The 25,365-nt window shown below is 63.8% G+C and overlaps 1 protein-coding gene across 5 annotated transcripts; it reads left to right on the forward strand.

The window, feature by feature from the left end:
• The first annotated feature begins 1,291 nt into the window (after positions 1-1,291).
• SLCO4A1 (solute carrier organic anion transporter family member 4A1) lies at positions 1,292-25,365 on the forward strand. 5 transcript variants are annotated; one of them, XM_078057363.1, is made up of 13 exons: positions 1,421-1,439; positions 10,726-11,093; positions 12,178-13,061; positions 13,913-14,003; positions 14,757-14,878; positions 15,260-15,371; positions 18,671-18,825; positions 20,266-20,461; positions 21,436-21,601; positions 21,750-21,922; positions 22,188-22,252; positions 22,642-22,790; positions 24,186-25,365. In XM_078057363.1, exons 3-13 carry the CDS (start codon positions 12,245-12,247, stop codon positions 24,348-24,350), a joined length of 2,211 nt encoding a protein of 736 aa, XP_077913489.1. In that variant the 5' UTR covers positions 1,421-1,439; positions 10,726-11,093; positions 12,178-12,244; the 3' UTR covers positions 24,351-25,365. The 5 variants fall into 5 exon arrangements, 4 of the variants coding, with proteins under 4 accessions (XP_035961276.1, XP_077913489.1, XP_035961277.1 ...); XM_036105383.2 differs by lacking the exon at positions 10,726-11,093 and having other exon boundaries at positions 1,292-1,439; XM_036105384.2 differs by lacking the exons at positions 1,421-1,439; positions 10,726-11,093 and adding an exon at positions 2,791-2,811.

Genomic DNA, 25,365 nt, shown 5'->3' on the forward strand with positions numbered 1-25,365 from the left:
TGTGCAAATGTGGGTTCGTCCATGAGCCCCAGCACCGCCTCTCGCCAGCCCCCACAGGAAGAGGTCAGCCCCACGCCTCCTCGCTAGCTGTGTGGGCCTCAGGCTCTGTGTGTGCTCCCCCACCAGCCCCAGGTCATGCTTTGGTCATTTCTCCCTTACCCACCGGACGTCAGGACTTAAACACACATGGTTGACATTTGTAGACTTCTTTTCTTTCCTTTCCTTTCCTTTCTTTCTTTATTTTGAGAGAGAGAGCGCACGCACTTGCACGAGCAGGGTGGAGGGGCAGAGAGAGAGGGAAAGAGAATCCCAAGCAGGCTCCATGCTCAGTGAGGAGCCCAACGCAGGGCTTGATCTCATACCCTGAGATCATGACCTTGAGCCGAAATCAAGAACTGGTTGCTTAACCGAAGGAGCCCCCCAGGCACCCCCTTTTTTTAATGGTGCCCCATTCTTTTAAAATGAATTCATTTTGTGAAAACTAAAAAGGAAAAACTGTGGGGTGTCAGTGTGATCTGCTGTTACTGTACTAACTTGGCAACCCTTCGGTCTCATCCCCATCCCCTGCCTCATCCCTACGGCGTTCAGGGACCTCTGAGGAAGTGTTGTCATCAGCCCCGTTTTACAGATGATGTAACTAGGCTCAGAGAGATTAAGCAATGTGTTCTGGGTCACACAGGGGAGAACAGTGGTGGAATGCCAACAGGCCCTCCTTTTGGTGGCCATGTGGCAGAAAAGCCCCTCAGTCCTGACAGCGCCCACAGCAGAAAGAGGATCATTCTAGAGAGAAGGCTGGGTTCCCCAGGTGAGGGTGCTGGCCTCACCATGAGCCAGGGTGAGCCCCTAACCGGCATCCTCCCCAATTCCCCCGGGGCCCCAGGAGGCACCAAGGAGGCCCACACCTGCGGGCAGCCCAGGCCAAGGCCAGCCTACCAGCGCCCCGGCCCGGCTCCCACCGGCCACGGTTCGGCTTTACCGAAGGGTTGGGCGGGAAACCACTTCCTCTCAGGGCCTCTGCCGCAGTCCCCGTCCCACACGCGAGCGGCCTTCTGAGTCAGAGACCAGTCGCTACAAGGCCTGGGGACTTCACCGCCCCGCTGTCGGTTTCTGGCCTGCAGCTCGGGAATGCCGAATCTCTTGGGGCTGGGGAGGGATCCGTCAGGGGCAGTCAGACTGGGCTGTGGGCCACGGCGACCCGGGGGCGGGAGAGGCACCGCGGTCCCCGCTCCGCCCCGCCCCCACCGCGCGCTCCCGCGGCTGTCACCTAGGGGGCGGGCCCGGGGCGCGGGGGCGGGCGCAGCCAGCGCGGCGCAGCCATTGGCCGGGGTACCGGCGGTCACTCGGGGCCGGGCGGGCCCGGAGGGGATGAATGGAGCTGGGGCCGGCGGCGAGCAGCCGCTAGAGCGCGGGGCGCAGCGCGACGGTCGGGTGTCGGGAAGGTGAGTGCTCGGGGGGCGCGGGCGCGGGCGCGGACTCGGGGCGCCATCGTGGGGCGCCGCCCGAGCGCGCCGGCCCCGGGCTGCTGACGTCAGGAGCGCGGCAGGTGCCCAAGGACGCCGGGCTGGGGCCGGCGGGCTCCGGGTGGCGCCGGCAGGGCGGTGCGCCCCACGGCCGGCTGCCTCTGGGAAATCCGAGGCAAACGCGCCCGTCGCTGCCAGCTGCCCGGGAGGAGGCGGGCGACGGGGAGGGCAGGGCAGGGACGGAGCGGCGGGGCTGGTGTCCAGGGCAGGTGGCTAGGCGCGCACGCAGGCGCAGGCCCCGCCGGTCAGGGCAGGGACAGACGCGCCTCCCGGGGTGCGGAGTGGCGGCGGGCCCTCCACTGTGGCGGATCCGCTGCGGCGGAGTCGAGGAGGGAAATAGTCAAGCACAGAAGTTTCTCGCGGGCAGCGGGCTTTGTTCACGCCCCTGGGCTACAGACACCTGGCGGCAGGGTCGCCTGCGGAGACTTCCCCAATCGCGGGGCTTTGGGGCGGGCGCGTGGGGCTGGTCCCCAGCCGGGCCCACGCCGGCTGGCCCCTCCCCCAGCCCCACCGCAGGCAGCCGGTGTGGAGCGGGACTGGGGGACCCCAGCGCCCGGGTGAGGGCAGAGGGCCGGGGAGGATGGAAACGAGGATGCGGACCCGCTTTCAGCGCCCGGTGGGCACGCTTGGCCCCAGACCCGGAAACCCAAGCAGACGCCGGGCTTCCACCTTTGACACGGGAGCCGGCAGCGCGACCCGAGTGGAGAGAGGCCCGCTGGGGCCGTGCGGGGGTCAGCGCCACGAGGGCAGAGACAGGCAGCGCGGAGGGGGGACTTGCGGTCTGTTCCTCTCCGGAGGCGGAGACGCGGGGGAGCCTCAGTAGTTTTCCACCTGAAGGAACCAGCTTCCCAGTCGCTGTGTCTCCCTGTGATATTTGGGGCCTGGGTTCCCTCTGCCTAATCAGAAACTGGCCCTACTCAGTGAACCCAGAGCAGGTCCTGCTGTGAGATTCTTTCAGTGCCGGGTGGGGCCCCGTGGGGTTCAGAGAAGAGGAAGCCTCTGGTGTTAGCGGGTCAGCGTGGGGCCCCGAGGACACCAATAGTAGGAGCAGAGGAGGACCTGCTCACGGAGGGAGAACGGCCCGGCCCCAGCTAAGTGCTTTGAGCATTATCTCAGGCAAGCCTGGCAACGACGTGAGGTCGCTGCTATGTCTCCCACGTCACAGGGGAGGAAAACAAGGCACTAGGTGGTTCGGTGTCTTACCTGTGGGCACACAGCTAGTACGTGGTGGAGCTTTGGGTGACTGCAGACATTTTGCAGCTCTGTTCCTGGTGGGGAGAAGACAACCCAGGTGAGCCAGGCCTGACACAGAGCAGTGTCACAACAGATGGGCCCACGGCTAAGGGGACTGGGGCAGTTGGCGGGGGGAGCCAATGCCCACGGGATGCGGGGAGGGGGCCTCTCACAGAGTGAGCCCGCTTTCCCAGGTTGCGCAGGGAGAGCACAGAAGGTCCTCTGGGTCAGACCCCCATGGCTGCCCCGCCTCGGTCCTGCTTCCTGCTGGGCAGGGCTGGTGGACACTCCCTGGACATTTTTTATGGCGCTGCTTCCCTCCTGGGTGGCCATGGCCTAGTGTGCCCTGGGTGTGGCCCCTCAAGCCAGTCCCTGAGCAGGTCCCAACCAAGTCCCTCCCACCTCCGTGGTGAGGGAGCTGGGTGCCTGGGGGCTGGGCTTGATGATGGCCCAGTGAATGGAGGTCTTGGGGCTGATGTTCTATCCTTGTCAGAGCACCAATTCTGAGTAACTCCGCTCAGAGAGCCTGGCTCTCCCTGGTCTCCAGTGGACCCTTGCCTTGACAAGCCGCCACTGCAGCCTGACCTCTGGGTCTCGGTCTGGCTTCCAAACGATCTAGCAATCTCCGAGAGTGTTAATCCAGTTCCCAGGTCAGCATGGCTGAACAAGTATCAGTTCATAGCTTTGTGCACTCACGCTGACTGTGGCAGTTTTGGTCCCCAAGGCCTCCCCGTGGGTCATGGGCAGGTAGTGGAACCCGGCCTGGTGCTCATGGTCAGAAGGGAGTGGGGCAGCTAGCCCAGCAGGTGCCCAGAGGGCTTGCCCGGCCATACTTCTGCTTTCTCCGTTGTGGACAGAGACCACAGAAATATTCCCTCCTGAACCACATGGCCTCCTGTTTTCAGGCGTGGCAAAGAGCCCATTGTCTGCTTTTGGAAGGGGATATACAATAATCCTCAGAACCTCCCAGCTGCTTTTGTTCTGGGACATTGAGCTGCTTGTCTGGCTTCAGCATGAGGGTGGCGTGTGGGAGCCCACTTTAGGGCAGGACCCATTCTCCACCATGGCAGGTAATCAACAGGCCCATCAGGACCCCACCCCTGTAAACGGGAAGGAGGCACCAGCTCCGTCTCTGGTGACCAGGGCTCTTGTGTGTGGGTGGACCCTGGGTCCTGTTAGCAGGGGAAGAAACTGGCCTGCTGGGCCCTGGGTCACCTCCCCTCCTTGGCTGGTCATGGGGACTCTTCCTGCTGCAGCCCTTAGCCTGCTGTCCTCAGACACCCCTCATTTCCCCTTGGTGGCCATGGTGCAGCCCCCTCCCACCAGGATGACACAGAATTAGCCTCTCGAACCACATTTCTGGGGGTGGGTGGACACTTTTCACAAACCACGTGCCTTTTGCAACAGCTGCTCACAGCGCAGCCAGGCAAGGCCCACTGAGGACCAAGCACAGGGTCGGGAGAATCACAGGCTCCTGGGCTGGGGAACATCTCACACGTCCTCTCCACCAAGGGGGCCACCTTTTTCTCCAGGAAGCCTTGGGGGTACCCAAGGTGTTGCTCCTTGGCCCAATGCCTTTTAGGGCTTGGGATCAGCTGGGCTGAGTGGCACCCCATTCCCACCCCAAGCTTATGTGCGGTCCGTGCATTTCGTCATGGTGGTCTGCCTCTCAGCAGATGCCCTGGGGCTGGTGCTTGGACCCACGGGCCTACGAGGCCACCTGGACCTGGCTGACCCCGCCTGTGCCCAGACAGGCCCATTATGGGACAGAGCCAATGCCCCAGCACCTCCAAACCCTGTGAGGGCCCTGCTGCAGGTCTTCATTTTTCATGAACCCACTAGGAGGAGAGGGGCTCACTCCCTCCTCCCCATGATGGCACACTTTTGTTGGAGGGGAGAAACGCAGAGAGGCCCACCACCTGCCCGAGGTGGGAACAGCGCCTGGCTGCAAGAGCCTCTCTCTGTCCCCTCCATGGATCAAATGTTACGGGTTGGGAAGACAAGTAAACTTGTACTCGCCTCTCTGTGTCCATCCTGCCCTCCCCACATGTCTGCCTGCTGGTGGAGCCCGGGTGGGGAGCAGAGAGTCCCCGCAGGGTACCCCCCAAGGGACGGGTCCTCCGGCTCTCTATCAGACAGTCCATTGTTGGCCTCCATGCAAAGTGGCCAGCTTCCTGCCCACTCACCTGTGCATGGGCACCAGGTATGCAAATTCGGTGGGGGGGCAGGCACTGCTGTGGCCACCCCAGATCCTGCCACCCGGTGTCTGCTCTATAAATAGCTTTGAGCCCCATCTTCACAAGTGAAAGCCCCCTCCACTCCCTCAGTCAGAGGAAGAGACACCACCATGGACCTAGAAGGCAAGAGAAGAGGGCTGTCTGAAAGACCTCCATGGGTCACGGAGGGAAGGACCCAGGGTCACAGGGCAGGGGAGGACCCAGGGTCACGGGGGGCAAGGACCCAGGGTCACGGGGCGGGAGGAGGATCCAGGGTCACGGGGAGGGGTTGGGGAAGGACCCAGGGTCACAGGCGGGGGAGGGGGGAGGACCCAGGGTCACAGGTTGGGGGGGGAAGGACCCAGGGTCATGGGGGGGTGAAGGACCCAGGGTCACAGGCAAGGGGTTGGGGAAGGACCCAGGGTCACAGACGGGGGGAGGACCCAGGGTCACAGGGGGGTGGGGGGAAGGACCCAGGGTCACGGGGTGGGGGGAGGACCCAGGGTCACAGGCGGGTGGGGGGAAGGACCCAGGGTCACGGGGGGGGAGGACCCAGGGTCACAGGCGAGGGGTTGGGGAAGGGTCCAGGGTCACAGGCGAGGCGGGGGGGGGGAAGGACCCAGGGTCACAGGCGAGGTGGAGCGGGGGTGGGAAGGACCCAGGGTCATAGGCGGGGTAGAGGAAGCAACCAGGGTGTGAGGGGGCAAGGGCGGGAGAAGGGCAGAGGACAGGGTGGGGACCCATGGAGCGGGAGCTCAGGCAGGGCTGCCATGTGGTGTGTGGCACGTCATGGTGACATGGGCTTGGCTGTCAACCTCAGAGCAACCAGGTGCAGGAAGAGGGGGACCTACTGGCTGGAGCATAGAGAGGAAGCAGAAACGAAACCTATATGTGCCCCCATCTGCCACATCCCCAGCGAGCGGGATTCAGGATGGAGCCTGGGAGCACCCCGGCCCTAACGTGGAAGGGCACTAGTCACCCTTGGGCCCCCCTGGGGGCGTTTGCTGGGCCAGAGCCAGACTGTCCCGGGAGCCAGGCAGAGGAGGACCAGACGTCGCGGTGCTGGGTGACCCCGTGCCCCTCCCCCCGCTAGGTCTGCAGACAGCCCTGCGCGAGCATCTAAGGGGTACAGAGGTAGGCAGCCCTGGACTGAGACTAGGGCCCAGCTCTCGAGGACGGGGCTATGGCGAGCCACCCACGGGGGCCGCTGGCTTCTCATGCCGCAGCTGTTGGGGGCCTCTGGGTGGGGTGGGGGAGGAGGAAATGGGCCCTGGATTTCTTGCAGCCTAGTGGCTCAGACTCCGAGAAGTGCGGCTGATGGCCAGGCCAGTAGACCTGTGGTCTCCTCCTGAGTGAGCCCGCACGTGTGCACACACACACACACACACCACACACACACACGTGCACACGCACGTCCTTGCCCCTCCCACCACAACCCCAGGTGCAGAGCGTCTGGCTGGAGACTCCAGGGTACATATTAACCTCCCCGCTAATCCCGAAGGGCTCCTCTCCCCGCGGGAACAGACGGAGGGCTCCTGGCCGTGGGGGGGAGACTCCCAAGGACCGGGGACAGGCCTGGAGGGTGGGATAAGGTCCCCGCAACAGCGGGCTCCCTGGGCAGGAGGATGTGTGGTCTGCGTCTCTCGGGCCTGGGAAGCCATCCAAGGCCTCCGCAGAGGAGCTCACAGCCTCATTGTTCCCCCACGAGGGTGAAGGCCACAAAGCAGCAGGGAGGGGCTGCCCAGCGTGTGAGCGGGCACCCCAGACAGAGCCCCCAGGCCACTCTAATCACGGGGGAGGGGGCTCGTTCCTGCGGCTGGCCCTCCCGCGCCCCTGGCTCCGTGGGGGGAGGCCCCGGCCCCGAGACGTGTGCATGGCTGAGGGCTCAGCCACGACCAGGCCCACGGAATGCTTACGAACGGTGATGGTGGCAGGCGCCCTGCCAGGTGCCCCGGCCCCGAAGCCCTCCTGGGGCCCCTGCAGGCCAGCTCCAAGCTGCACGCCTCTCACCTCTGCAGTTCTCATTTGGAGCTGGGGCCGTTTGCAGCTGATGCTAATGTGACCTCCCCAGGCACAGGGGGCTGGGCGCTCCTCCCGGATAGGACCGTGTCCTGGAGGTCCCCGAACCCCAGTGCCCGTCACGGGCCTTGCAGACAGCAGGTGTTGTGTGAACTTACCTGCTGCATGACTCAGGGTTCTCCGGAGAAACAGTCAAGAGGAAATATATATATTAATAGCTTTATACATATTTTATATCTTTATGTGTATCTTTATATATATTACTTATATATTATATATAAATATGCATATTTATACATTATATATTATATATAAGATAAAAATTTATTGTTAGAAACTCAGCCCATGCAGTTATGGAGCTTGGCAAGTTCCCCAGTCTGCAGTCGTCGAACTGGAAACCTGGGAGAGGAGAGGTAAGGGTGTGGTTCTACTGGCAGGGCGGGCTCAAGAACTGGGAAGAATGACGTCCTAGTTCAAAGGTAGCCAGGCAGGAGAAATTCAGCGAAGGGTTAGCCCTTTTGCTCTATTCAGGCATTCAACTGATCGGATGAGGCCCACCTGCATTGAGTCCATGAATCCAAATACTAATCTTTTCTAGAAACACCCTTGCAGACACACATGGAATGCTTGGCCGATGGGGCACCTCCTGGCCCACCAGACTGACGGGGGGAATCCGCCATCATGCTGCATCAGACCGTAGCTCTGGGTGGAGGACGGGGAGGGGCCGCCAGGAGTGAGAGGCCCTGGGGGTCTCTTGGGTGAGGATACCTGTGGATGGTACCTGGAGCCCCCAAGGGGTGGGGGCGGCCTCTCGGCCTGTCCCTCCTGCCAAGCGCTCTCTCTGCTCCTCGGCTCCCCACGGGCCCGCCTCCCGCCTCCCGCCAGAGCTCCTGTCCTCTGCTGTCCGGCTGTGTTGCCGGCCCCCCGCTCCAGCACCGCTCAGCACCTCAGCATCAGCTGAACGTGATGTCGGCCCCCGCGGAAAGTGCCCGTGCCCCCGCTCTGCAGTCCGGCCTCCTCAGCAGGTAGAAAGCAGACACATTTTGTTCAGACCAGTTCCTGGTGGACATGCTCACAGGGCTCCAGGAGGAAGGACCGTGGTGCCCGGTCCTCCTCGGGGGGGCTAGTTCCCCTCCATGTGGTGCGCCACTGGGTCCTCCAGCCCCTGCCACCTTCTCCCCGGCTTGCCCGTGGGGGCCTAAGATACAAACTAAATGCAGTGGTCACAGAGCCACGGGCCTGGCCTTAATGTGGGTCAGCCGATGCTGCCTGGGCGGCCGGCAGGAAGGGCAGCCGGGACGTCACCTCCTCCTGGCTGACCACACTGACCACACTGGGTGTCAGCTCTGCCCATCTTGGGAGCAGATCCTGGAAAGAAACTGTCCGTCAGCGACCTGGGTCACACCCCCATATCCCAGCAGCATTGCCCACAAGGGAGCTGATGAGCAGGAGACTGAGACAGGGCAGCTCTGTGCCCATCCAACCTGCTCTGCTGGGCTCGGCCAGGCCGGCCACGATGCTCCCCTGCGTTGTTGCTGGTTCCCCCGCAGGCGGGTCCCACCGCAGGCCTCTACGGTGAGGTGGCGATCCTCGGGCACACACAGCGTCCTTTCACTTCAGACCCAGCTCAGCACGACCATCTGCGCATCCACGTCCAGAGCCGTCTCTGGCACCCCACGCACATACTGGTGCCCAGATCTGCCCAGATCCTGGTGCAAACTCGGAAATGTCCTCTGGAAGTCCCACGATACTCAGGACCATCCTGGTGGCTGGGAGACTCCAGGTGTCGCAGGTCCCTAGACTCACTCACGCCCCAGCCGCCGGCCTGCGGACGGAGGGGACGATTCCAGGCACAGCACCTGCTTCCCTACACGTAGCCCGGGAGGGCCAGCCTCCCCAGTCTGATCAAGAGCCTTGGTGAGGGTGAGAGCCTTCCAGACAGTGCAGGAAAACTGGGGCAGAACTCCAGGCATAAGAAAAGTTTGGAGGGGCTCTGTCGCAGCGTGCTGACCTGCCTGGGGGCGGGAGCAGTCAGGCTCCTGACGGGAGCCGCTGGAGGAGGCCTCCCTGGAGGAGGCTCGCGGCCCCACGGCTCTGAGTGCTGCCATTCGATTCTTACGTGCGGGCAGCGGCCACCAGTGGGTCACCTGGCTGATAATACCCCAGGTTGGATTTTCAGTTTGCTAATTTAAATAATGTGATGCGTATGACTTGGCTTGAGCTTTATATATTCATGTCCAAGATCCATAGCTGTCGGCTCAGGGAAAACTTCGCCACGGACCTGGAGCTGCACGTTGGTGTTCTCCTGTGGCTTTCGGTTTCCAAAGGGAGAGCTCTTCCCTCGTGGCCGTCCCTGATCACAAATGCTGGCTATCCGGCCACCTCCCGAGCCCTGCCCTGGGCCCCACCCTCCGTCACCTGCCCCTGCATCTCTCCTGCAGAGGTGGGGCCAAGGGTCACAGCCCAGCGTGCGAGGCAAGCCCAGAGCAGAGGGAGCAGGTGTCTGATGGCGGCTGGTGTCGAGATCACTTACAGGGGATACTGACCCAGGAAGCATTCCCGAGGACTTACGGGGGATACTGACCCAGGAAGCATTCCCGAGGACTTACGGGGGATACTGACCCAGGAAGCATTCCCGAGGGCCCGGTACTGACCTTTCATGCCCTGCAGGCTGCTGGGGGCCTCCCTGAGCTCCCCGTGGCCCCCGGCCCGGTTGAGGTTCCTGTGCTTTAGGGCCTGTCCCAGCCAATGGTCCTGCATCGTGTGTGTGGTTTATGTGTGAGCAGGTGTTTATGTGTGCAAAGATGCAGATAGCTACGTGTGCGCATGTTGATCTGCACGCACGTGTGTGTGCATGTGTGCACACGTCTAGAGGAAAACACACCGTGACGCCAGTCAGCATGGGGTAGCCTCTGGACCTTGGAATTTGGGGTAGTGTCGAGGCTTTGTGGTGTTTCTCGGTGTGCTGTTTCGGCAGCCCGTCTGAGCTGTGGGGCTGGGAGGTGCCAGGGCTCGCGCTGGTGGCTGTGTTCTGCGAGGCTCCTCTGGGCGCGGGCGTCGCGTGTGCGGGAGGTGGCCTCCGTGACTGCCGGCTCCAGCGCTGGGCCGCGTGCGTGAGGAGCTGCCTGTCCGCTAGGGCTTCTTGCAGGAGCTGGCCCTCCCAGCTCTGCTCGTATGCGAGCCGGGCCTTGCGGCTCTAGAAATAACGCGCTGCAGTACTCAGGGCCACACGGGGCTGACTGCGGTGGAATTTTGCCAGACATGCACGGCCTTGGCGCTCGGCCGCAGAGAGCCTGGGGGCACCCGTGCCCACGGTGAGCAGCCAGCTCCGGACACGAATGCCACGTGACCAGTCACGGTTCTTTCACTACGGTGTTGGTGAGGACAGCCGTGACGCACACGCGGGCTCCGAGGTGTCTATTAAGCTCGGTGGCCACCTCCCCTCAGGCCTGTGGCCCCCTGAAAACCAGGCCACACGTGACAGCTCGTGGCATCCCCAGGGGCTGGTGACTTTCCCACGGCTACCTTAACAAAGCTCCGTAAACCGGGGGCTTAAAGTGACAGAACTTTATTCTCTCCCAGCTCTGCAGGCCAGAGTCTGAAATCAGGTGTCCGCGGGGCTGTGCTCCCTCTGGAGGCTCCAGCGAGGGCCCTTCCCGCCTCTTCCAGCTCCTTGCCCCCCAACCCCCGCGCTTCCTTGTGGCTTCACGTAACTTCCCTGTGTCTTGTCTTCTAAGGACACTTGTCGCTGGATTAGGACCCACCTCAATCCAGATGACCTCATCTCAAACCATTAATCACATCGGCAAAGACACTTCTTCCGAATACGGTCACACTCAGTGTCTGGGTGTACCCGTCTTTTTGGGGAGACCCCCATTCAACCCCCGCCAGGCCCCCCGTGCCGGGCCCAACAAAGCCGCGCTCCATACTCGGCAGCTGGAAGGAGTCTGCCGACAGAATCGGATGGCAGGAGCCTCTCCCAGCGTCCACCCGACACCATGGGCTCCGTGCGTGGTGGGGGACAGGGAGTCCCCGTGGCCTGGTGAACCTGGATCTGAGGACACTTCGGGGTCCCGAGTCACCACTAACGGGGCCCCAGCCCTGGGTGAGGCCAGCAGGCAGCTCCCCAAGCCTCAGAGCACGAGCCGGGGGTGTTTCTGTGCCCCCCACGGCCTGAGGCTCCCGGCTCCCAGAAACAGCCAGGCTTCAGACCCGCCGGGAACCTCTGAATATGAAGTGGCCCAACCCAAAGGGTGAAGGGTGTGTCAGTGTCCTGGGGCTGCCACATGAAGGACCACAGACCCATGGCTGAAACACCAGGCCTTGATTGTCTTAGTTCTGGGAGCGATGCCTGAGAGGGAGGTGTGGCCGCGACCTGCTCCAGGCCTCTTTCCTTGCAGGTGGACCGTGTTCTCACGTGCTGTCCACCCGTGTCCAGGTCTCCCCTTTCTCTACGACCCCAGTCACAGGCAACTGGGGCCCACGCTGACGACCTTAGTCACCTCTCTAAGGGCACCGTGTCCCAACACCCTCACAGCTGAGGTGGCTGGGGGTTGGGGGTGTGCAGGGGGCCCCGGGAGCCTCGGGAGGCAGGATTACCTGAGCCAAGCCCAGCTCCTTTGGGTCGGGGGAAGCGAGGGCCCGGGTGGCGCTCCGGGCACAGGGCCGGGCTGGGAGCTGCAGACAGAGGGAGTGTCGGTGCTGTTTCTTCCTCACTTGTCCACGTGGCTGCACACGTGTCTTGTCGTGATGTCTTGAAAACCTGCCGTGAGCAGCGAGCCCGGTGACCCTCCTGCGGGGCGAGACCCTGCTTCTACCCCCTCCCTCGTTGCCCTCCAGACGCTGGACTAAAATGAATGCTGGAAGGGTGTGAGGCTGGACAGTGTGGGGACCGTGTCCACACGGGGCAGAGAGCACGGCTCACGCGGCCGAGCAGAGGCCGCGGGGGACAGGGTGGGTCAGGGTGGTCCAGGGGCCCACACGGGCATCGACTGTGGCCTTGTTCAGGTGTGTGGGTCCAGGATGCAGGAGGGGGCTGGTCGGGGAAGGTCAGCGCCGTCAGACTGGGGAGCAGGCAGCAGAGCCATCGGTGCCCAAGGGAGCGGGCCGGGGGGCGGGGGTGTTCCCGCCGAGATGTCCGTGTGTTCAAGGGTCCGTGTAAGCTTTGTAACCAGAAGCTCTTCTCACAGAACAAACCAAACACCGGAATACCGTCCGGCGGCCCCCACAGCTGCCCCCAGCGCCCCCTGGACGGAGATGCCTCAGCACTCGATGGGGGACAAGCCCTTGGTCTCCGTGCCGCAGCTGGTCTTCCCGAGCCCGCCCTCGGCCACGGACAGCGAGTGCGGCCACAGCCCCCCCAGCAGGCGGCCGTCCCTCGGCTCGCCCCCGGGCCACGGCGCCCCCTGTCCCGCCGCGCACAGCCCCTCGGACTCCTGCAGCCAGCCGCTGTGCCCGCCGCTGGCCGAGAAGCACGGCTGCCGGGCGCCCCCCGACATGCACTACGTGGCCGCTGGGCCACAGAGCGTGGCGTGCGGCTGGTGGGCCTTCGCGCCCAAGTGCCTGCAGGCCTTCAACACGCCCAGGGGCTTCCTGCTCTTCCTGTGTGCGGCGGCCTTCCTGCAGGGCATGACGGTGAACGGCCTCGTCAGCACGGTCATCACGTCCATCGAGCGCCGCTACGACCTGCCCAGCTACCAGAGCGGCCTCATCGCCAGCTCCTACGACGTGGCCGCCTGCCTGTGCCTCACCTTCGTCAGCTACTTCGGGGGCAACGGGCACAAGCCCCGCTGGCTGGGCTGGGGCGTGCTGGTCATGGGCGCCGGCTCGCTGCTGTTCGCGCTGCCCCACTTCACCGCGGGCGCCTACGAGGCGGAGGCCGCCGAGGGCGTCGGGACGTGCCGGGCCAACCGCAGCGTGGCGTGCAGGGACAGCGCCTCGGGCCTGGCCGGCTACCGGCTGGTCTTCATGCTGGGCCAGTTCCTGCACGGCGTCGGCGCCACGCCGCTCTACACGCTGGGCGTCACCTACCTGGACGAGAACGTCAAGTCCAGCTACTCTCCTGTCTACATCGGTAAGTGGGGCTGCCGAGGCCACAGGGCGGGCGCGTCCACACCGCTGACGTGCCTTTCCTCGTTGGCCGCACCGGTGGTCCCGGGTGAGGTCGCGGGGGAGCGCGGGCCTTCCTCGGGTGCTGGGGTCAGCCAGCCGCCCACGGCCCGCAGGGGCCGCGCTCGAGCCTCACGCTCCCGCTGAGATCCCCACGTTTCCTTAGAGTGAGATCTCTGGGTTTCAACCTCGGGCCGCCCACTTCCCCGAGTCCCTCCTGCCAGGCCAGGCGTCCCCGGGGCCTGGCCACACCCTGCCTGCTGACTCCGGCCTCCTCGTTTGCACCTGGGGCTCTGCCGCCCCGAGTCGCCGAGCGCTGCCGACCCAGGGACGCTGGGGTCCCGTCACTCCAGTGAGGCGCTGGTGGGCCTGTGGTGCCGAGCAGAGCACCCTCATCCCGCAAAACAAGGCCCTCGGGATCTTTGTCCTCTCGAGGGAGAAAGAGTCAGATGCCGCGTGCGTTTGGCTTTGACAGAAAAACTGTAGAAGCCGTTTTAAAAGTTAGCAGCAGGGGCACCTGGGTGGCTCGGTGGTTGGGCATCCGGCTCTTGATCTCGGCTCAGGTCTTGATCTCAGGTTGTGAGTTCAAGCCCCGCGTTGGGCTCCCCGCTGGGGGTGGAGCCTGCTTAAAAAAATAAAATAAAATAAATAAGTAAAAATAAAAAGTTGACAGCAGCTAGATCTCGGACACAGTGGAGGCTGCACGCATGCAAACCCTGGTCTGAAGGGTCAGTGCCGTGGGGGCAGAGGGCGCAGAGGTGCGGACTGGGGGGCTCCTGTCAGGTGGCCCCTCCACAGCTCTGCCTCTCTCCGCAGCGACCTTCTACACAGCAGCCATCCTCGGCCCCGCCGCTGGCTACCTGATCGGAGGCGCCCTGCTGAACATTTACACAGAAATCGGCCGCCAGTGAGTGTCCTGGGCTCCCCCTGCCCCTGGGGGACAGCACCCCACAGTGAGGCCGGGGGGATCTCCCCGGCCTCAAGCGGGAGGAAGCCCGGGGCTGTGTGCTCCGGGGTCGGTGGGGGGGGGATCCTTAAGCGCAGGCCTGGGGGCAGGGACAGCGTGGCGGGTCGGCAGCTTCCCGGACCAGGCGGCAGCAGGTCACCATTTCTCTGATGCCCTTTGCGGAACAGACGGCGGATTTTCGTGCTGCCATTGCGATTCATCTGTGTGGGGTTTTCCAGCCGGGTGTCCTTAATTCAACCCAGTTCTGACAGACTTCCCGGAGTCGGTGCAGACCCCGCAGGCTAAGGCTCAGCCCAGGAGACCACCCCCCGTGTCAGATGCCAGCCTCAGATGCTGGGTCCCCCCAGCTTCCGTCCAGCCCGGCTACAAATCGGTGGTTCCACGACCTCGTCCTTGGGCGTGATAAGCCGCTAGAACGGCTCACAGAACTCGGGAAGGCACCTCACTCACTAGATTACCAGTTTATTAAGCAGATTATGAGCCCCGAGCCACCAGCTGGAAGAGACGCGGAGGGCAGGTGTGGGAGGGGGTGCGGGCTTCCATGCTGTGCAGCGAGTCACCCCCACCCCCGCCTGGAGGCTCTCCAAACCCCTGGCTAAGGTTTTCATGGACCAGCGTGCAGATGGATGCCCGGCGTGGGTGCCCTGAATGCACGTGGACAGGACGCTGACCCCCCATGCCTCTCCCCCACAGGACGGAGCTGACCACCGAGAGCCCGCTATGGGTCGGCGCCTGGTGGGTGGGCTTCCTGGGCACGGGGGCTGCCGCCTTCCTCATCGCCATCCCCATCCTCGGGTACCCCCGGCAGCTGCCAGGTGGGTGCGTCACTCTCTCCTCACTTGGGCTGGGCGGGGCCCCCGTCCTGCAGGGCTGGCCTGGCCCCTGTGCTGCTGACCACGGGCACCGTCCACCCCTGTGGCTTCTCCCCGTCTGAGGCACGCAGGACGGGCTTGTGGCAGCGGGAGCACGTGCCCCTTCTGCCTCCTTCCGTTTCTCCTGGTCCCACGGTGTGTCCTGCCGCGGGCTCTCCACCCCCCTCCTCTCTGTCATCCGGCCAGTGGTCACCATGCTGCAGCCCCATACCCCACCTGTCCCCGTGCCCTCCATCCAGGGCACCTCCCCAGACCTGGGAACAGGGAGGGGCCTCAAGCAGAGCCCTCGGTCCCTGGCTCCCGCTGACATCTGCGGCCTTCCAGGCTCCCAGCGCTACGTGGTCATGAGAGTGTCTGAAACACACCAGCTGAAGGACAGTGGTCACAAGGCGGCCAGCAACCCTGACTTCGGGAAAACCATCAGAGATCTGCCTCTGTAAGGACCTTATGGGGGGTGGTGTGCGCCTCTCGCCTGTGTCCCTGTGTCCTGAAGATCCTTGGGGGGGTCCCACGCATCCTGGATCTTGACCCCAGGCTAGGAGAGTCCATGTGACCCCTCCAGGGCCACGTGGCCAGCGCACAGCTCCTAAACCTCCCTCGTGACCCAGTGCACTCCAGGTCTCGCCCCAAAACTGAGAGACTAAGGAGCGGTGGCTAGAGTCCTCTGGGGCTGGAGCTGCGGAGGGCTGGTCCCAATGGGGGGCCAGGGCTCCAGCTCCTCACTCTGCTGTGTCCTCTGACCATTTCACTAAGGTGACACCTGCATGGGCTCCGGGCTCGAGCCCCCTCTGTGCCTTGAGGTGGCTGAGGACCCTGGGAGCAGGGACCCTGGGAGGAGCAGGACTGTCTCCGGCTCTCTGCCCTCACAGCCCTGCACCAGCCCCTCCTTCTGTGCTCCCCTCTTTCTCTTTGTGTGTGACCTGGCCTGGCTTTGTGGTCTTCACACACTATCGGGATGAAAAGATCCCTGGTCTGCTCTGGTCTCAGAGAAACTGGGCACCAGGGCGGCTCCTGGCTGCCCAGCACCCCTCTTCACAGGACCAGGCACTCCACAGGGGGCCTTTCCCATGGATGGTCACCAACCCGGCTCCTTGGCCTCACTGAGCACCCACCTGCCCCTCCAGGACCCTGGGGCCTGAGCCCAGGAATGGCTGTGTTTCACTGGCCTCCTGGGGCCGGGGGCTGTTAGTGGTGGGAATGAGTCCCCGTTGTCTTTCTTCGCCATGGGAGGTGAAGGGGGATCAGGGTCAAAGGTGGCCTGCAGGGAAGACCCCGTGCCGTCCACTGTCCGCTGCTTTGCTTCCCTCATGCAGAGGAAATGGCTGTCATGCTAAGGGTGGAGGGGTGGATGGCCCCGGACCCATTTAGGGCTTTGTTCTCCTGCTTCCCACTTCCTGTGATACCACCAAGAGCTGCCCGCTCTTGAGGGTGCCCCCAGAACAGGCTGAGCTGGCCCAGGGCCGTGCTGGCCAGGGGTCCAGGCGCTTCTGTGTGGGGCCAGCTCAGCCCGTCCCCAGCACCCACGGTGGAGCTGCCCTGAGCCGGAGCAGAACCTCCCTCCCCTGCACACAGCGCTAGGGCCCCAGCACGTCAGGGGACAGCGGCCGTGGGGAGGTTTGTGCCCAGGCTTAGTTCCCCAAATCAGTTGCTGGTAAGAAATCCTGGAGCACATGACCTCGTTACCATCACAACTAGTTCTCTGAGCAGATTCAACACAAGGATCTTAGCAGAGCATCCTACAGCCTGGGATTAAGAAACACGGAAGTCTACACGCCACAGGCGAGGGTGGCCCCCTCTCCGAGCCTAGCCGAGTGCCCCAAAGCCTGGGCAGGTCACAGCAGGGCCCAGGGAGGCGACCAGCCAGGCCCAGGGCATCCCCACACCTGAGAACCCGACAGAGGAGGTCCGGGGGAGGGGCAGGTGCAGAGCGCAGCCAAGCCCCTGCCCGCCGGCGCCCACACTGGGGGCGGCTCCTTCACTTCCTGGACGTGGGACTCAAGTACTGAACCAAAGAGAATTGTTTTCAGTCTTCAAGCCTGAAAGTCAATTTTGCTGAGAACCAGGGTGGGGAATGGCACCTGGGGTGAGTCTGATCGCCCCCCGGCTGAGACGCCCGAGCCGAGGGGAGGGTCTGTCCGCAGCTCCCTCCCGGCCGCCAGCTTGAGGTCCCGGTGCAGAGGCTAATTATGGCTGCATTGCACGTTCCAACGTTTCAAAATCCAATTTGTTGCCGGCCGGTGTCCTGAGAAGGAAGAGCATTTGAGTGTGAAGGTGTTCGCAGCCGAGATCCGCCAGCTGGCGTGGGGATGACCAGCGGCGCCCGTGGAAGCTGGGGGCGGGGCTCCCGAGGACGGCAGGGGCACCTGTTCAGTTACAGAACAGCTCTGAGCTGCAGACCCGAGAATTTCAGCCCAGGAGGGCTACTCCGAGCCGCCCCCAGCGGCCGGCGGACGGTGGTCCTTTATGGCCAGGATCTGCTTTTTCATCGTGCAGGAGAGGGAGGGTCCGTCCTGCCAGGACCTGGGGCTCCAGGGAAAACTCTGCCCCCAGCCCACCTCACTCACCAGCCCCGGGGCCGGGGACAAGCTAGTCCAGGCACCTGCTGCCCGCGGCGGGACGGCTGGGGACGGCGCGGGGAATCGGGATGTGCAGGCCACAGAGCCTCGCGTGTGGGGCGACGGGCTGCCCCACGAAGGCTGAGCGTCTTTACTGCCGGACCCCCCGTGGCTGCGATTTTTGTATGTTTTCCACTCAGCTCCGCTCGCTCCCTTCGGCACCCCGTAAGGACAGTTTGTTCTGTGCCCCTCGTGACGTTTAACGGCCAGGTAGAGTCGCGTGTGTAACCAGCACTCAGGCGCTAGCCCTGCTCGGCCCGACCCCTAACAAGATGCAGAACCCCAGTTCAGCCAGAGCGAGTGGCCCTCAAAGAAACTGCGCTCGTCCCGAGGGCAGGCGGTGTGGGGCAGGGTCGGTGCCCAGCCCGTCCCTCAGGGGGACGCGGGGGAACAGCCGCCAGAGCCCACACCCATCACTCACAGGGTTGGCCGCAGCGAGACCGGAGGCCAAGTGTCCCCAGGGCCGTGCAGGGGTCCCACTCCCAGTCCTCAGAGGGGAAGCAAGGCCAGTTTCACTGGGGAATCAGCAGGCCAGGTGCGGGCGGCCAAAGCCAAGATCCTTCCTTAGGACCCGGAAACACCACCCCCAGCAAGTACGCACCAAGAGAAACTGGGGGGCCAGCCACCCCCAGCCTGAGCCTCCTTGGAGGGGCTCCTCCGTCCCCCCTTCTCCAGGGCTGGTGGTTGAGAAGGGACCCCACCCCCTGGTGCCCATTCCCCTTCCGCGGGGGCCTGGCCAGTCCTGGACTTGGGGACGGCACCTCCCCCAGCCCCCGGCTCCTGGTTCAGGCCATCTGCCGGTCATCACAGCTGCCCCCCAGGTGACTGAACGGTGCCGTAGGGTCTCCCCGCGCTGGAGAGGGGGAAGGCTCTTCCCTGGTTTACGAGCTGTCTTTCCTGGGGCCCATTCCCCACCAGCTGAAGCCCAGCCTTACACGGTCTCTTGATTTCTCTGGGACGGGTATGGAGCGACGACAGCTCACCAGCCCACTCCACTCCCCTCCTGGACCTGGGGCTCTTTGTACTCAGGCGGGAGGGACCATGGCCCTGGGAATAGCGCTTCCGCACACCCTGCTCTGGTCCACTCTGACCCTCTGTCTCTTCTCTCTTCCCCATCCAGCTCCATCTGGCTCCTCCTGAAAAACCCCACATTCATCCTGCTCTGTCTGGCTGGGGCCACCGAGGCCACGCTCATTGCCGGCATGTCCACCTTTGGCCCCAAGTTCCTGGAGTCCCAGTTCAGCCTGAGTGCCTCAGAAGCCGCCACCTTGTTTGGTGAGAAAACTCGCGGAATCTTGGGGGTCCTCTGACTTTTTGTGAGTTCTCAGATGAGGGAAGGGTCTTTGGAGTATGTTTTAGAAGTCCAGCTGTACACGGGAGGGCTCGCTGGGCCGTGTGGTCCTGCAGGGAAGGCCCCGGGAGCAGGTGTGGGGCTGTTTGTCAATGTCACCATGTGGATCCGATGGTCCTCCCCGAGAGGTGGGGAGCGCTGACCACAGTGTGCTGGCCAGTTCTTGGTGGACCCGTCCTGGTGGGGATCTGCTCTAGCTGGGAGGGTCAGGGGTGGGCCCAGCTCATCTGTGCTGCTCCCCACCCAGAGCCTGGGCCTTCGTCGTCCCTGGCTTGCTGCAGAAAAGGTTTGGGTGGCAGCGCCGCCCTGAGCACCTGGATGATTGGGCTTAGCCATGCCCATGAGCCAGGTGGCTGGTGTCCCAGGATTGCCTGGGACCATGAGGTTGGAGTCCCTGGGCCTGCCTGACCAGAGCCATTCTGTGGCCAGAGGCAGCTCGGACTCCTGAGGAGAATCAGGGGGCCCTCCTTAGACCCTCCTGCCGCTGTCCCACCAGGCAGGGGGGTGTGGGAGTGGTCACCAGACATGGGGTCAATGCCAGGCACAGGGTCCATGCCAGACGTGGGGCAGATCCTGGCCAGAGGGGTCAACGCCATGTGTGAAAGGTGGGGTGCATGTGGGTAGCACGTGGGCCAGCACAGGCTGTGCCCCAGCCCTCGGGGTTCTGTTCCCGGCACGGGGCATGGGCGTTCGATTAGGGACCCCATCCCCCCTTATCTAATGCCCCAGGCACCCCTCCTTGCCTGGCCTCTCTGCTGACCTCACATGCCCAGACCTCTATCTGCAACTGCCTCCCCTTCCCCAAAGCGGCCGCCCCCGTGCCAACACCCCACAAAACATCCTCTGGGGCCCCCATGCTTCACCCCGGAGGTGTAAGGGGCCCATGCCAGAGCTGGCCTTGGTCATTGCTGGAGAGACAGGCCCACCGATCCCCCACCCCCGTCTGCACTTTGTCCTGGGACAGCCTGGGAGCCATTCATCCCACCTGGCCACGGTGTCTCCAAATGTGGCTCACGGCTGGATGCAGCAGAAGCTGTGGTGGGCAGGGGACACATTGTCCTGGGGCCTCCCCATCAGGCGGGCAGGGGCCATTGAGCTCTCCTCCTCCCAGGCCCGCCCCTGTGTCCTTCCGCCTCTGGGCAGCCAGGTGTCCTTCCTGAAGGCCCCTGGACCAAGGCTCCCCCAGTGGCCCCCCCTCCAGCGGCTGAGCACTCAGGTCAGAGCCAAGTGCTGCCACATGGACAGACGGATGGCTCTGGGCCTCAGTCTCCCCACCTGTAGCGTGGAGATGAGAAGACCCCGTGGGTTGCGGGCCCCCCCCCTGCGGCCCCGAGGACCGCGCTGAGCCCCTCCCTCTCCTGCAGGGTACCTGGTGGTGCCAGCCGGCGGCGGCGGAACATTTCTGGGTGGCTTCCTCGTGAACAAGTTCAAGCTCCGCGGCGCAGGCATCATCAAGCTGTGTCTGCTCTGCGCCCTGACCAGCCTGCTGGCCGTCTTTGTGTTCTTCATCCACTGCCCCAACGTGCCCATGGCCGGTGTGACGGCCAGCTACAGCGGCAGGTAAGGGCCGGGCAGCGCCTGGGCAAAGCGGGGCCCCCAGCCCACCTGTCGGGAGCACCAGTGGCCCCAGGGGCTGGGGGAGGGGGGTTGGCCCTCGGGCGCTGTTTGGAGAGGCCTGTAGCAGCAAGACTCAGGCTCACGGTTGCTCAGAGACAGCCCAGCGTCGGCCCTGGGGAAGCCCTGGGCTCCGTTTCAGCCCTGAGCCCAGGGTTCTCGTCTGAAAACGAGACCATGATCACCCAGCTCCTCTCCACGTGTGCACATGGAAAGAGGCCCAGGGTCGGCTCTCACGTGTCACCGCGTCAGGGGGCCGTGAGAACAACAGCCCCCCGATGGCAAGAGGGGAATATGTCAAGCAGGGGCCGGCCGCCTGCCCGTGGGCGGGGCAGGCCCCTCCCGGGATTCCCTGCGGACCTGACCGGCCACACAGGGCGCAGCGATGCCGTGGGGTGCAGTCCTCTGACGGGGTTGGTGGAGAGGGGACAGGCTACATGGCCCACGAGGGCCCTGCCACCACGGGAGGGGGGCGGCAGCTGGCCCTGGGGCCGGCCGCAGGTTACAGTGCTGAGGGCAAGCTGGAGGGGCCGGATGGTGGTTTAGTGTTTCCCATTGAGTGGAAAAGAGAAGAAAGCGTGTTTCTGTGACCACCGCTGTGTGCGTGCACACACGATCCGTGCAAATGTGTAGCCGCGGCCCGAGGGGCTGGCGCCGTGGCGGAGGGCTTTGGCCTGTCCTCTCGCCATCTTTGGGTTCTGAGCCCTGTGCACACATTGCCTCTCCCGTAACCGAGTCGGTCGGGGAGCAGAACGGAGCGTGGTGTGGGTGGCGTGAGAGTTGTCGACGACCCCGCGCGCGGGAGGCACCTGCCTCGGGTGGAGCCCATGTGGCCGCGGGGGCCGAGTCCCGAGGCCGGGCGCTCCCCCCGTCCCCCGGCGCTGGGCCCGGTCCCACAGCCGCCTGTCTCCTGCCCGCAGCGTCCTTCCGGAAGGCCACCTGGAGCTGACGGCCGCCTGCAACGCCCCGTGCGCCTGCCAGCCCGAGCGCTACAGCCCCGTGTGCGGTTCCGACAGCCTCACGTACTACTCCCCCTGCCACGCGGGGTGCGGCGGGGAGGCTGCGGCCGGCGTGGGGGGCCACAAGGTGGGTGCGGCCGATGCCCGCGAGCCGTGCGCGCCCCGCCCCGGGAGGGCCCCCGTCCCTCCCCCCTGTAACCAGGATGTTGTGCGCGCCCCGCCCCAGGGGCGCCCCCGTCCCTCCCCCTGTAACCAGGGTGTTGTTGCGCCCTCAGGTGTACCAAGACTGTAGCTGTGTCCCTCAGAACTTTTCCTCTGGTTTTGGCCACGCTACCGCAGGGAAATGCACCTCAGCCTGTCAGAGAAAGCCCCTCCTTCTGGTTCTCATATTCGTTGTAATTACCTTTACATTCCTCAGCAGCATTCCCGCGCTGACGGCAACGTTACGGTAAGCCCGGGCCCGGGTCTCGCTCTGGCGCAGAGCCTTCCCTTGCAGCACGCTGCGGTGGAGCCCTGCAGATCCCGCAGGGTACGTGCTGGCCCCCCGGAGCCCCGAGGCCGCACGGCGCTGACTGCCTCGGCGAGGTGCTGGTCACCCGGGGAGGCGGTGACGCAGCCGGGGGCTTGGCCAGGACCTGGCTGCTGGCGTGGGGGTGTGACTTGGCGGACGGCCGCACTCCCCGGGACGCTGACGCTGCCGTCTTCCGTTTCAGGTGTGTCTGTGACCGGCAGAGATCCTTTGCGCTGGGAATCCAGTGGATTGTGGTTAGAACTCTAGGTACTGTGCACTGGGTAGCGTTGTGGAGTGGTACAGTTGCGTAGTTCGTTCACTGCACAAGGGCACCCAGCCGGTGTCTCCTCAGTGTGTGCCCACGTTGGCGAAGGACACCATTCCCTAACAGTCCACTAGAGGGACCCATGGTCATTGATTTGCCCAGAGGGTGGCTTTTCCTCCTTAGCACAAAGGGCGTCAGAAGTCACGGGGAATCCCCCGGCCTGACGCCAGGTCCCCCCCAGAAAGGAACACTGAAGTCCACTTTGCACCCCCTGAGATCACCGAAGACCGACGCCACCTTTCTGAGAACCTGCACGGTCTGGGTCTCGGTGCTGCCCGCCCGCCCTGCCTGCCCCGTGCCTGGGGGCTGCTGACCGAGCCTCTCTCTGCAGGGGCCATCCCCGGGCCCATCGCCTTCGGCTGGGTGATTGACAAGGCGTGCCTGCTCTGGCAGGACCAGTGTGGCCAGCGGGGCTCCTGCTTCGTGTACCAGAACTCGGCCATGAGCCGGTACATGCTCATCACCGGGCTGGTGTACAAGGTGAGTGCACAGGACCAAGGGAGCCCCAGAGGCCACTCCAAAAGGCTGAGCATCTTCTCCAGCTAGCTCAGGTCCCGGGTGCCCCACAGGGGCCTTCCCGCAGCTCAGACCCCCCGCTGGACCCTGGTGGCCTGGCGTCCAGGAGCAGCATCCTTTCCAAGTTAGAGCCGTCGGGGCCGGGCCCGTGATGCTGCGATGGGGGCGCTCCCGGGCCCCCCACCTGCTGGGGCCCTCACCCTGCAGCTTGGCGGTTGGCCCTGGGGCTCCCATCAGCTGAGGCTTTGCAGAAATGAAAACCAGCTCCTTTCTGTGAGCTCGGGTTCTGACAGGCCTGTTCCCGTCTGGGCCGGGTCAGCCTGATGGATCCACGCATGAGCAGCACCCGCTTCTTCCAGCCTTCCCGTGCCCTGGGCGCTGCCCCCTTCCTTAGCCTGACCCCGTTAGGAGAAACTTCCTGCTGGAACACTTGGCTCACGTTGTGTGGGGAGAAGCGCAGTATTTATATATTGAATTTTGCCTGATTGGAGGAAAAGGCACAAAACCTTCAAAATACCATGAAATTCTAGGGCCAGTCTGTAAGGGTGTTTTGATTTCCTTCTCCGGGTGGAGGGGGTGCTCAGGGGTTCCACCTCTCGCCTCAAGCTTTTCTCGAAGGGCCTCAAGAATGGAGGACCGTCGGCCCCCTGGGTTTGTCTCTGCACGGCTTAGCATAGAGATAGCCGTGTGTGAGCAGGGATTTCTGTGGCTCTGGAGGTCAGCGCTAGGTCAGTGCTGGGTCAGCTGTAAAGACGTGCCCTTGCGTGCCCAGAGTCCTCCGCGAGGCCACGTGGGAGCCCGGCGGGGCCGTGAGGTCTGTGCGGCTGGTTGTGGGTGAGGTGGCCTCCGCAGCTCTGAGTGCTGACCACAAACCCAGGGGCTTAAACTACAGATATTTATTCTTTACTCAGCTCTAGAGGCCAGAGGTCCCAAATCCACATGTGGCAGAGTCGGTTCCCTCTGGGGGCCCTGCCGGAGGGCCTGGGCCTGCGTCTCCATCTCTGCCCCCCGGGTCACGTGGCCTTCTCCCTGTGGGTCTCCTTGCTCCTGTAAGGACACCCGGCATGGCAGGTGGGCCCACCCAAAATCCAGGATGATTTCATCTCAAGCTCCTTAACTGAATGACATCTGCAAAGACCTATTTCCAACTGCGGGTTCTGGGGGTCAGGGTTGGGACATCTCTTCTGGGGGGATGCTCTTCAGCCCATGAAGCCCTCCACCTCCCTCACGAACAGTACTGGTGTCCACGCTAGGGTTCTGCAGGAAAGAAGGTCTTCTCGCCAGAGCAGGGGTCCTCGGGGACCGGGGCTGGGTGGGCGGCTCTGGGTGCGTCCAGCGAGCTCCTCCTTCCCCCGCCAGGTGCTGGGTTTCCTATTCTTTGCCACCGCCTGCGTGCTGTACAAGCCCCCCTCGGAGTCTCCCAACAGCCTGGCAGCCTCTCTGCCCAGCCAGTCCTCGGCCTCCGACAACCCCATGGACCTCCGGGATACTCCCTCGGCCCTCCAGCTCCGGAGTGACGTCTGACAGCCCACCCGTCTGCCCAGGGGCACTTCCTGAGAACTCTGTCGGATTTCTCCCCAGAAGGGCTAACCCCTCACCCGTTGTGATACCCCCGTGCTGAGGACCCTCCAGAAATCTCCCACTGGATTCCGAGGGTTCCTGAGCTGGTGGAGGACCCATGTGACTCTCAGACACCAGGGAGAGCGAAAGCAAGGCACGTGGAAAATGGGCACCCCTCCCTCCTGGTGCCTGGGGACCGGGGTGATGGTGTCTCCGGCTCAGGAAGAACGAGGCCCAGCAGCCGTTCCCTTCCTGCTTCCTGCTCCATGAACAGACACAGCCACATAGCACTGAATTTTCCTCGGGGCCCCCAGAGCCCCTGGACACGTTAACAGCCATGCTTTTAAAAAAGTCTATGCACTCTTAACTGTGCCGTCAGTTCTAGAAAGTGCAAAGCCGCCTGCGGGCCTGGAGTGGAGCCTGTGGCTCCCGGAGGTTTGTCGGTTGCCATCCGTCCGGGAGCCTGGGGAGGGCCCGCCACCGCCCTCCATGCGCACACACCGCCTTGCGTGTGGCACCATTGAAACCACTGGATTAAAGTAGAAGGCACTAGCCCCCGCCACGGGGTGTCTGCCGGCCATGCTTCCGAACGGCTTCCGCTCCCCGGGTCCCGCGGACCAGCCCGGCCTGACTTCCGGTGTTTCTCCGGAGGTCGGGGAGGGGGTGTGAGGCCGTGCCCAGGGGCGCCGTCCTGGGGGGCCGCCCTCTCGGTGTTTTCTAACCTGCTCCCCCTCCCATCCTCAGATCTGCGGCAGGACGGGAGCACCGTACGTAAGCAGATATTTATGGACCAATATTTTACATGAACTTATTTATAGGGTTGTTTTTTACCTGGTAGGGTGGTGTGCGCAGGGGTGCACTCAGTAGGCACGTGTGAATTCTACCGCGAGGACGGCGGCACTTCCGTGGAATGTCTGTTGGCGGGTGTCCTCACTTAAAATGATGTGCATATAAATATATTTTAATATTTAAAAACCTA

Source organism: Halichoerus grypus, chromosome 10 (assembly GCF_964656455.1).
Source record: "Halichoerus grypus chromosome 10, mHalGry1.hap1.1, whole genome shotgun sequence".
NCBI classification, from domain to species: Eukaryota; Metazoa; Chordata; class Mammalia; order Carnivora; family Phocidae; genus Halichoerus; species Halichoerus grypus.